Source organism: Sitodiplosis mosellana, unplaced genomic scaffold (assembly GCF_009176505.1).
Source record: "Sitodiplosis mosellana isolate CC-2019 unplaced genomic scaffold, AAFC_SMos_1.0 Smas_scaffold_6181, whole genome shotgun sequence".
Classification (NCBI taxonomy): Eukaryota; Metazoa; Arthropoda; class Insecta; order Diptera; family Cecidomyiidae; genus Sitodiplosis; species Sitodiplosis mosellana.
In genome coordinates this window covers 469697-481835 of record NW_022601422.1, presented here as the reverse complement: position 1 = coordinate 481835, position 12139 = coordinate 469697, and the positions used below count along the sequence as shown (strand labels likewise).

General features: G+C 36.4%; 1 protein-coding gene across 8 annotated transcripts in view; it reads left to right on the top strand.

The window, feature by feature from the left end:
* The window catches only part of LOC129576218 (collagen alpha chain CG42342), a 57606-nt gene that overhangs the window by 8972 nt on the left and 36495 nt on the right, over positions 1–12139 (top strand). For 5 of the 8 annotated variants that reach the window (XM_055460922.1, XM_055460923.1, XM_055460921.1 and 2 more), the window contains exons 2-6: positions 2037–2107; positions 3282–3317; positions 5531–5566; positions 6103–6174; positions 7393–7461. In XM_055460922.1, the coding sequence (XP_055316897.1) occupies positions 2037–2107; positions 3282–3317; positions 5531–5566; positions 6103–6174; positions 7393–7461 (284 nt within the window). The remainder of the gene's footprint in view (positions 1–2036; positions 2108–3281; positions 3318–5530; positions 5567–6102; positions 6175–7392; positions 7462–12139) is intronic. The other 3 variants (XM_055460926.1, XM_055460924.1, XM_055460925.1) reach the window with 2 other exon arrangements.

The following is a 12139-nucleotide window of genomic DNA, read 5'->3' as shown; positions in this document are numbered from 1 at the left end:
GTCGGCGATTATGTTGCCAAATCGTTTCCCTGTCATACATTCCATCGACTATATCCAGCAAATGATTTCATCTGTGTGCCAACATGGCAATGTGCCACACATTGATTTTCACCCAATTTATGATAATAAATTATTGATTGATCCGGAATTATGTCAATAAATTTCAATTTATTTCGCATCGACAAAATATTTACCTCCCCCATCTCTCCAGCACCACCAACACTTTCGTCGAACGAAATCCGAAAAGGATATGCCGTATCAATAACTTATGTGTATGTCTATAGTGTAGTTTTCTGACAAAAGATTGCGTCCATGATAGGCAAATATATCGCCTCGATCTTATGGATGATTTATCAAGGGGATTTTAAAACTCATACTAAAGTTTGTGTACTCGCAAACATGTGGAATCCTGCTTCACTTGAAGGTCAGACAGACGGATCTTGTTATGTCGAGTACCGGTTTTTGAATATAAAACAAGCTCATTATTCATTCTTGAACTGCACATTCTTCTCTTAGCTATCTCACTCGCTCTCTTTCTCTTTCGCGACCACCATCGTTGAACAAAACCATTATTCATCGAGGCGAGCAGATGTCGCCACTACATGGACACACAGAACGCACACAAATCGTTTGACGCACACAAATTCTCAAAGTGATTCCGTATAATTCAATCTCCTTTGAATTTGGTGGAATTGTTTAAATTTTGGCATTGAAGTACCCTGTTTATTTATACCTTAGAGCGTATCGCCAATTAATTATCGAAATCGAACTGTCAGTCAATTTGTACAACTTTTGTTTGTTTTCAAGCGGTGACGACGACGGCCTTATGCTGGCTTCGAGTTTTGATCTCTATTAATCTCTTTCCTTATAAAGCAAGATTTACACTTCGAAAATGTATTTCCATCCGTTTGAGTATCTCGTTTTTTTCCGTTATTGAATTGAAAATCAAAGATAAACATTCAAAATTCAATTATTTTCTTTCGAATAAACATCAAGAGATTATTGCCAATTTATGCTGATAACACAACCAAAAGATTAATTTATTATTAGATGAAAAAATATAATGAAGAAAAATTGGAAAATTATTACACAAGAAACTTGCAAATCTCGTTTTTTTTCAAATTGAATAGAAGTGCCATCGATTGATTCCAATTAGCTTAACAGTGACCAGAATCTAGGGGCAAATCAAATTAGATTCGAATCATTTAGTATATTGCGCCAGACGAATCTAATAATATGGATGAATTCTTTTACTTGGAAAAACGTTTAAATATCAAAGGGTGTGTATTACTGTTCACATGGTTCTCTTAATCAATGGTAATTTCACTATCACCAAAGCAATGACGATCCAGTAACAAAGTCTTCTACTACTTTTTTTCATTGAATATATATTATAATATTTTTTTCTGAAGATAACTTTTGTCACAAAGTATGGGTAAATCATAAACCAAATGAAAATTAAACTATATTTACCGAAGTAAAATTCGAAGGGAATTTACTTTGATTCGACAGTAATAAATGCCTCTAGACCAGAATGATCTAAATAATAAATTCTCAATGCATGAATTGATGGATATTAAATAAACGAATGAAAATCGAGGTGGTAAACAAAAGATTAGAATCTATTATTAAGAAAAATTATGGTACTTAAGATGATAGCCTTTGGATGGATAATGTTTGGAAATATGTTCGAGTTAATCCATTTTAATGAGTTTCATCGAAGATTCCGACTGAAACCACTTATGAAGAATTTGCTTAAAGCCAATCGATATAAACTTTCTATCCAAAGATATATGTATCCAAAGTCAAAGTTATTCGAAAATCCATCCGTAGATAAACAAACTCGTGTGTTGCTATTGGTTCGCATCATATAGTAACTTGCTATATGGTTCACATTTGATGAGAGTGTTGCGATTACGTCAATGAATTAATGTTTCAAATGCGTCAAAAAACTAATCTAAATTAGTCGATAAAGCTGATAAAATTCACACCGACAAAAACCGCACCTAATGAATTGTTCTGTTTTATTTACCTAGGTCCGCCAGGCCCGCCGGGAAAACGTGGAAAAAAGGGGAAGAAAGGTGATGCGGGCGAACCTGGACCACCAGTAAGAATTATAAATATCTCTCACACTCTCAACATATCCATATCTACCTATCTATCTATCTTCTTTGAAACTTTCTTATGTGTGTGTTAGTGTTATGTCGAAATTTTCGACCGAATTGCTACTCAGAGCAGAACAGAGCAGCAATTCGTATGCAAGATATGAACGCTATAAATCTTGAACTATAATCCCTATCACCAAAAATAAAACTAAAGTTGAAGCAATAATCCGGTATCAAAATATCGCGATATATCCGAAAGCGGTCACAAATTGAGACATTCATTTCTCGCTCTAACTCCTCTTTTGAGCGATGATATTACACCATCTTTAGATTAAAACTACCTTTTGCTGGAACGCCATTGCATGCATTTGCACCGTAAATATATTCCTGTAAATATTATTTGCACCGTCGTTTTTCGCACCGTTATCCCAAATCTCTTGCACTATAAATTATTTGTATGGATGAGAGTAGAAGCAGCATGGCAAAAACCATCTTTACGGAATGCAACGAGAAATTTGTTTTTACAAAAACGTAACATTCGCTCGAAGCAAATGTAACATGGAGTTGAAACGAAGTTCATATTACGTTTTCATTGAGTTTTTACGAAGACAAATCTTCCGTAAAAATCGATTTTGCAATGCCGCTTTTATTCTCATCAACACATTTAGAAGTAGTTTTTCAGAAAAAACGGGTCAAATTTGCATATTTGTTTTTCAAAGACTTTTAAATACCTGCTGTATAGAGCTAAATTTTCCGAATTGGTCGTTCATTGCGGTATTTTGCAGTGCAACATTTTTATGGCTAAAAGGTCAACTTTTCTTTTATTCACCTTGTTTATCAATTATATGTATCATACTTATACTTATACAAAGATAATTTTTTTGCTAACCATAACAATTTTGCACTGTGAATAACGCAATTGGTGCAGGAGTCAAGAAATTCAGCATCAGACAGCACTTTTTTCCCTTCATTCCGTTGTTGCGTCCGTTTTTGTTTTTTTTCTTCTTAGTTTTAAAAGTTTAACCCTTCAGTTTTGCAAATGAACGCAGTTTCATAAAATTTCTAGCGTATTACATTTTCATTTGGTCGCTTTTTCCCTTCTGTTGTTGTCGTTTCATTATTATTTATATTATTTTGATTTCATTTTTTGCCTTTCGTTCTTCTTGTTTATTGCAGGGTGTAACTGGACCACCTGGCAAAAATGGTTTTCCGGTACATATTGAAAATGAAATATTTATATAATCTTTCTAGTTGTTATGTGTAGGTGTTTTCGGGTTGAATCAACATAACATTTTTGTCTGTTCATGCAAATTGTTCATGACAGAACATTTTGAACCTTTTAGTTGGGAATAAATTCAGACGAACGCCCGAAAAAAAGTGAAAACGAGAATAAGCGCTCAATTTTGAGTTTGTCAGTTTTGATAGTTTGACTGCTTAATGAATTCAATTTTTTAGCTACGGAATTGGAATTTATTTTCTCTCTTTGTGATGTGTGTGTGTGTGTGTGTGTGTGTGTGACTCGAAAAATTTTGTGCTTTGGTGACTAGATTATTCAGTGCACAACGTCATGTGAATCATTTGACCTTTCATTTAAATTAGCTCATCGAGCGCTCATGCTCAACTGCTCCACCATATGGAATTTACAGATGTCATAATTTAAGTTATTTGGCCATTTTCGGCAGTCACGAAAATCAAATGAAATTCCATTAATTTTGAAACTTTCCAGTACCGCACCAATCCAGTCGCAGTAGCATCGAGTGTCTGTTGGTTTGGAATTATATAATGATTAATTTTTGGCATAAATACGCTCAATTCATTGAACAATTCAAATACATTAATTTATTTTGTTTTGTTGGTGAATTTTCATCATGGATTTAATGCCAATGCTATATATTCGGTGTGTACTCATGGATACATAATTCTAAATTTCAAGCCAATAATCCAATTTTCCGTGCATTTCACGCACTTTTGGCACATTTTCCCATTATCAAAAATCTTTTCGCGGATGTTTTTCAGCTCGTTCATGATTTGAAATCCATGTCAAAACTTGAAACACACTCACACAAAAATATAAATAAAATGAATTTATATCGGAGTTAAGATAAGTGGAAGGTTGGAAATGATGCCATCGTGATAAATCGTGAATATTTCGTCGAGCGAACACGTCGCACTTTGTGGAAATCGACTTGAAGAAGATTTTCTGTAGTAGTTGAAAGTGATATCCTTTTTTCGAAGAAGGCGCAAACGGGCCGCCCTTCGGAAAGTAAAGTAAATGCGCGTAGTGCGTCTTTAATCAATACTACATGCACACACAACACAAACACACAAATCGATAAAAACTTCGGAACAGCCAGAGAGACGGACAGTTAAAGCGAGTTTCGCAAGTTCTTTGTAGCTAATCAAAGTTTTGAAACAACACAGACACTTTGAATCATAGTTAAAATTACTCAAGCATACTCTCCTGTTTCGTGCAGATGAAATGTCTTCGAGTTAAGAGAGAGAGAGAGAGAGAGAGAGAGAGAGAGAGAGAGAGAGAGAAAGAAAAGGAAGCAAGCGTAAATAGCAACGGAGTATGAACATTGAACAGTTTCCAGTATAAAATTACCACTTTCGTGTACAAACTCCGGCGTTTAAACCATGTTTTGGACCATCGTTTACAGTGCGTTCATCTCTCTCTTCCTCTCCCTGTATCTCTGTCTCTCACTCTTTTCCTCACGTTTGTGTTTGTATGCTAATGGTATCAGTATTGCGCGCGTACAATAACCCGTATATAATTATATTCAGTGCGGACGAACACCCATTTCGCTGATTCTAAAAAACGGTTGAACGATCTCAAATAATTATAACTAATGAACAAGAACACATATACACGCCAAAAAATACACATCCATAGAATCTAATGAAAATTATATTGTTCCATCAAACTTAATAATGAACTTAACACACACACACACACATGGATTGAATTTGGACCGGCAGTAAAATTTCAGTTTTTACCCATTTTATATAAATATTGAGAAAAAAAAACATGTTTATGAGAATATTTGAAGTTCCTTTTAATGGATTATAATGAAAACTTTATTAGTTTTTAGTAATGGATATAAAGTGATTGATGAGAATTATGTTAAGACTTTTCGTACAAAAAAAATTCAGAGAAAGCCCAACAATTATCGGCAAAATTCATTTCACCTTGAGTTGTATTCAAATAATTTTTTTCCAACATACTCATTCAATGGATTTTGCATTTTAGAATCAATTCGAAAAGTTAGCGACGAAGCAATTATATAATATGAATCATTTATCACAATTCTTAGCTAATTAATTGAGTCATCACAATGTCAATAGCATGGCAGAATATTTGAAAACAGCTTAATTAAAAATTTATTCTCTCCTTCCCTTTCCATTTGTGCTGTCTATCTATGTAGGGACCAATTGGACTGGATGGCCCTAAAGGCGAACCGGTAAGTCATTTTACATACATAGTCACATTTCTTCAAAGTCAAAGTTTTGAATTTCATTATATTACGGGGAAAAATAATGCTACGTTTCTCAGTTTGTTTAATCTGACGCCAGGAAAAATGGCGTGACAAACGTGCGATTCGCCTGAACTTGACCAAATAATCTTGGGCACACTTTTCGTTAATTGAGATATGAATAGGGATGGCCTTTGTTCGAAAAATCGAACGCTGGTAGAAAATGGGTTAAAATAATCATTTATTGAGATGATGGCGTGACAAAAGCGTGAAAATCAAGATTTCACAAGAAATGTACAAGATTCTTGATAAAAAGTTGAGAAATTCTTTTCTCTCATTTTTATCATTTGAAATCACTTGAAATCCTCGCAAGATAAGATGTTATTAAAATTTTCTTCCCCATTTTTTTTCTTCTTTCAAATTGAAGACGAATCTTTTTCGTTTTTTTTTCGGAAAAAATTAAAACAAATATCAACAATTTATCTATTGTTTTCTCATGCAAAAAAAAAACACATTTGTTACAGGGTACCCCTGGCGAAAAAGGTCAAAAAGGCGACTTAGGACAACCGTCCATCGATGTATTCCAAGCAGTTAAGGTATTTGTTTCAGTTTTCTTTAATTATTATCTTAGTCGCATTGTAAAAACATTGACGAAAACTACGAAAAAATCGTAGTCATTTATTGTGATATGTTTCTATCGGTATAGAAACATTTCTTTCTTAGCAACTACACTAAAATCATGAGCTGACTGGGGTTGTTATTATGTACACCCGTATTTGTTTGTCGCCGAGTCAAACAAGAAGAAGGAGACGAGAAAAAAAGATAAGAAAGGTCGACGGCGCACGTATATTTGTTCAAAAATGGAAAACCGAAAGGCAAATAGAAAACGTAAAATTCACATTGAATGATGTGGTTTACATATATTTCAAGCCCAGAGGACCATTTCCTCTCATGCAGTCCAAACCAAATAGTTAGTAATTTTCAAACAAAACAAATCGAAAAGTTTACAAGATTGGAAAATTCATCTCCATTCCGATATATAGAAGAAGAAGAAGAAGTAGGGAAAAAATCATTTCCTCTGGTTACTGTGCAGAATAAACGATAAGAGTGGTTTCGATATAATCTCAGCAATTACGTACTTTGCTTCCGAAAAATTGTTCAAAAGGAGGCCAAAAACATATATCTCGCACACTATGACTTGCGACGCAGACGAGATGGAGAGTATGTGATGAAGAAAAAATACATTGAATCAATTTTAAATGCTTGAAAAGTGTTAGATTTTTCCATTTGCTCGTGTCAAAACCCCATTTCTTGGTGTGTATAGTGTGCAGTTCGGTAAGAGCTCTTCAGTTTCCACAACGATGACTTCTTGTCAACTGAAAATGAAAAATACACAAAATGCCATTTGTTCGGACGATTTCTTTTTCTTCTTACGCTTGCTATTTCTTTTCTCCCTCTTATACATACACACACATATCTCTCTCTCTCTCTCTCTCTCTCCAATTACTTCCACTGAAAAAAGTGAGTACAGAAGATCCCTTGTATTGGCATTTTCAACAATTCATTTTATTACGCTTCAACTGTGCAAGCGACAGCTTGTCGTACTTCCAGCAATTCCAGTCCAGAGAATTCAGTAGTTTTATGCCAGAAAAATATATATATATGTCATAGTTTCAGCTTTAGCTTTTTGTCGGTTTTCTTTTCTATATAATTCCATCGATGCGCCTCGCCTCGTTCATTTTCAATTTATGCAATGAGAGAATATTTTTGTGTTTAACTTTACCCAATCTTTTGTATGCGCAACATCAATGCAGGGACTCAAAAGATCAGTTACAACATTACGCGGTGGCTCTCTAGGCTATGCAGAAATTGTTGCCGTCAAGGTATAAAACCAAACATGAAAAATACATTCGAAATTGGTGTTGTTGTTATTGTTCTTGTTTTCACAGGCACATACTTTTTTTTAATGTTTATCGTAGCGTATGTTTGCGTTTTTATAGTTTGATCAGACACAGATTCATTAACTGTATATGCTAATGTATATAGCTCACTCTCTGTCGGTTGCAACTCGTCGTTGTTGATGATGGTTATAATGAGAATACCGAATTGGCAGCAAACTGTATTGAAGTTAGCTTCTAAATCCCAATTTGAACATGGATTTCAGTGCTAGTTTGAAAGAAACTTGCTTTGAAAAGGATTTCGAGATTTTTTTTTTTCATCATTTCGAATCGAGTCTATTTTCATCATTTAAAAATGACAAGATCTTTCCTTAATTCCTACTTTTTAGCAAAAATTAACATTATGTTAGATTGATTCGATGTGAGATTTTACATATCAACCATCTCTGTGAATATTCAATTTGCAATCGACGCGATCAATCAACAGAGAGTGCACTGTAAAATTGGTCGATGCTAATTGTGTTTGTGTAAACATGTCACTAATTTATTTTGCACAGGTCGAATTTTAACTATATGCTTGTTAACCAATTTTTTTTTTCGCTCCTCGTTGGATTGTGCCGGTGTTGCTTGGAAACGAACAGGAAAAAAAAACGGAACATGCAACTTCGTATGAGCCTGTGTGTTCATTTTTTTGGCGATTCTCTCTCTTTCTATCTCTCTAGAATGAGGAATGGGTTGATGCAAATTGAATCGCCCGAAGTAAACACTCTCTTTTCTAACTTGTTTAAAATGCGACGAAAACATATGTATTTTTGTTGCGCTCAACTATCACTATGGCATTTTTTTTCTCTCTTGTTCATCCAATCTCACCGGTAGGATCAACATCGATATTTTTAGTAGCTTTATGTTGTAGAATGGTTTAACCTCAAGGTATTGATATTATTTGCTTTTAGATGTTCGTTTTTTTTGTGTTATTGTTGTTACCCTTTTAATTGACATATATCTTTAAGCCATTATTAAGGCTTCGGCTTCAAACTATACACGCAGACCCACAGCAAAATTGCCATGATGATTTTTCGTCAATATAAATCCGATGTAATCGTCATGGGAGTTAAAGTTTTGTTCCGACTATTCAAAGTTCGAAACACAAACACAAAAAACAAAAATTGTGAGCAATTGTGTGCAAAAAAAACGAAATTGAGTGTAAAAATGCCAATCGGATTTGTTTGCCGTTTTCGAAATTGAATGTACATTTCTTTTTTGTCATCGTTACCGTTTCTGTAAATGGAACATTTTATTTCAGGTAAACCCATTCAATTGGCATTTTTATTTGAAGCATTTTCTTGCCCCGTTAGGGACAATTGTGTCAATTTCCTACGGTGTGCATTCGATGCTCTTTTTTTACGCGCAGATTTTCAAGTTGATGTACCTTTTGATAAAAAATAACGTCAAAAAGGACGTTTGACAGCTACGCTGACAGTTGTGTTTTTTTTCGTTTCTCGTCTTTGTTTACATTATTTTATCGTTTTTAAATAGTTATCCACATTTTTTTGTCACAAATTTTATATCATTCTATTCGTAAAGACTTGCTGTATTTGAATATTATAAAAATCATCCGTGTCAACATCAATTTCGTCGATTTATTTCTGTGATAATTTGTGCACATTTTTGGTTACGTCGCTCTCGTTACTCACATCGTTTTCCCGTGTTATTGTTGTTGTTTTTTTTATAACCATAAAATGGCCCAATGTGCGTTGTGTGTGAAACCCGTAGCCAATGACAAAAACAAAAGCATTTCATGCTATGGTTTATGCGGCAAACATTTTCATTTTGCGTGCCTTAATAAAAATGATTCCACCACTGTTTTCAATAAAACTCTGACAAACTTTTTGGCGAAAATTTCCGGTTTACAGTGGTATTGTGACAGTTGTCAGCCACACACTCTTAGTGGCATTGTAAACAATTTCACTGAGTGTTCAAATTTTATTTTGGACCTCAAACAATCGCTAGTGCCTCTCATCGACAAAGTGTTGTGCGCGGACTTACCGCAAAAGAATGCCAGCAACCAAAATGAACGAAATGAGCAGAATATCGGTGCTACAGAAGTGATTGAAATTGACCAAAATTCGTTTCTTCGTTTTATTGAAAATGCCAATGCCACCGTGCACACTGAAAATGTTGTGATCGAAGAAAAGTCAGCGGAACCGATGGACGTGAGTGAAAAAAACGATGACTTGGACATTACAGTCGTCCCAAATGTCGAATCGGATGCTGCTACATCGAGTGTATATTTTGACACTCCACGTCCGGACCAAAAACACGTTAAGCGTAGAATTGGTTGCTTAATCAACGAAACGGTGAAACGTACGTGCCTCACATCATCCGACGATCCAGGTATGTCACGCGTTGACAACGCTGCTGATGAAAGTGTCAGAACACCATCACTTCAGCAGAATGCAATAAATTTGCGCAATCTTGTTCACGCTCCGGCCCGCAAACCGGTTATAAAAAATGCCTCACGCGCTCAAGCCAGCAATTTGCACGCCAAAGCGGTACCGTTACCACAGGTCAGCAATTTACACAAGAAAATTGTTCCATCAGTTCTACTGTCATCCAAACTGACGAAGAGCGTTCACATTTCACGCTTTTCAAATGACACCACCTGTGATGATATTTTGAGTCATTTGCGCTCCATTGACTCCACATCCAACATTGTCAATGAGATTCAATGCAAAAGATTGACAAGTGGTGGCCGGCCAATTTCAAGCTACAAATTCATAACGTTCAAACTGACCTTTCCTCGTCAATATTTTGAACGTGTTATTAACCCGTCGATATGGCCAAGTTCAGTTAAGGCCTGTGAATTTGTGGACAAACCAAAACCTCCCTCGTCCACCAGTGCACCACATGCAAATTCAAACCGGCAGTCAAAAAACGGGATGCCCTCAAATGGCAACACAAACAGAGTCAGAAACCATCCTCAGCCAATGTACGCTTATACACAGGCACCGACGACACCGAATGTGAACCATTGGTTCAATCCATTTGCTCAGCGCCCAAGTCTCTACCGCGCAGCAAACTCCGAGCAACAGCAAAACCGTTTCGTCCATCGCGTGGACAACAGACGATTCCGTTGAACCCCAAGCTGCACACACCCGACGCGACACGCATCAGTGTCTACTACCAAAACATTCGCAGCTTGGGTAACAAACAGGATGAATTTTTCCACAAATGTGCTGCTTTCGGTTTTGACATAGTCATCTTGACTGAAACCTGGCTCAAACATAGCCACCGTAATGCCGAATTCTTTAATAGCACTTACGACGTCTACCGCAAAGACAGATCATTTAGACGAGGTGGAGGTGTTCTCATTGCGCTCAACAATGAAATCTTCTCTACTGAAGAAATTAAATTCGACAAAGTGGACATTGAGCACGTATGCATTAAAGCGAGCTTGCCAACACACAACATTTTTATTTACAATGCATACATTCCACCGAACTCACCCAACGAAATCTACGCCTTGCATCGTTCAGCCATTGAATCACTCACGACAAATGCCGATGACGTTGTGATAGTTGTTGGTGACTTTAATCTGACAAACGTTGAGTGGTTAAATGACGATGAGGATAGCAATGTGCTTGTTCCCTCTAATTTCCACTCCCAATGTGCTGCTGATTTCATTACCGGCCTGATGGGCCTGGGCCTCCAGCAAATCAATTCAATAAGAAATCGGAACTTCAAACTGTTGGACCTATTTTTCACAAACGACCATGCCAACACATCAATTTCCGATGCCACTAAACTGTCACTGACGGATAAAATCGACCATTACCACCCTCCTCTGCTGATTGAATTTGAATGGCATCCGAATAACAGTGGTTCCGAAAACCAGAATAATACGCATTTCAACTTCAAACGGGCTGATTTTCAGCGCATGAACGAATATTTTGCTGCCGTCAATTTCGATGACTTATTCGCAAACAAATCACTTGCGGAGAAGGTGTCATCCCTTCATGACGTGCTAGCGGAAGCTATTCAGTGTACGGTTCCAACGTATGTCCGCAAGAACAACCAAAAATGTCCATGGAAAAACAAAGAACTTCGACACCTCAAGAACTTAAGGAAAAAAGCCTGGGATTACTGGAAGCTGACCAATGATAAGGAGCCATTTGAAAAATTGCACGAGGAATTCAGTGCAAAAAACACTGAACTATACAATCAGTACGTCGACAAAATGAAATCAAACTTGAAAAGTGATCCTTCTTCGTTTTGGCAATATGTTAACTCTAAGAAGAGCACTGATAACATTCCAAAAAACATGCGATTCTGTGACACCAAGACATCCAGCGAATCAGAGCAAGCAAATTTATTTGCGGACTTCTTTGGGAGCAATTACTCCACATCAACGACGCCAAATAATCAACCGTCACCTCAGTCTGAGAACACCTCTTGTTTCCAGCTTGACCTCGATTTTGTCATGACTGAAATGACGAAGGTCAACACCAAGAAAGGTGTTGGACCTGACGGTATTCATCCTTTGATTTTAAAGGAGTGTGCTCAGACGCTTGCTAGTCCGTTGACCAAGATCTTCAATGAGTCGCTTTCATCTGGCATTTTTCCCGACGAATGGAAACGATCGAGTGTATCACCCATATTCAAA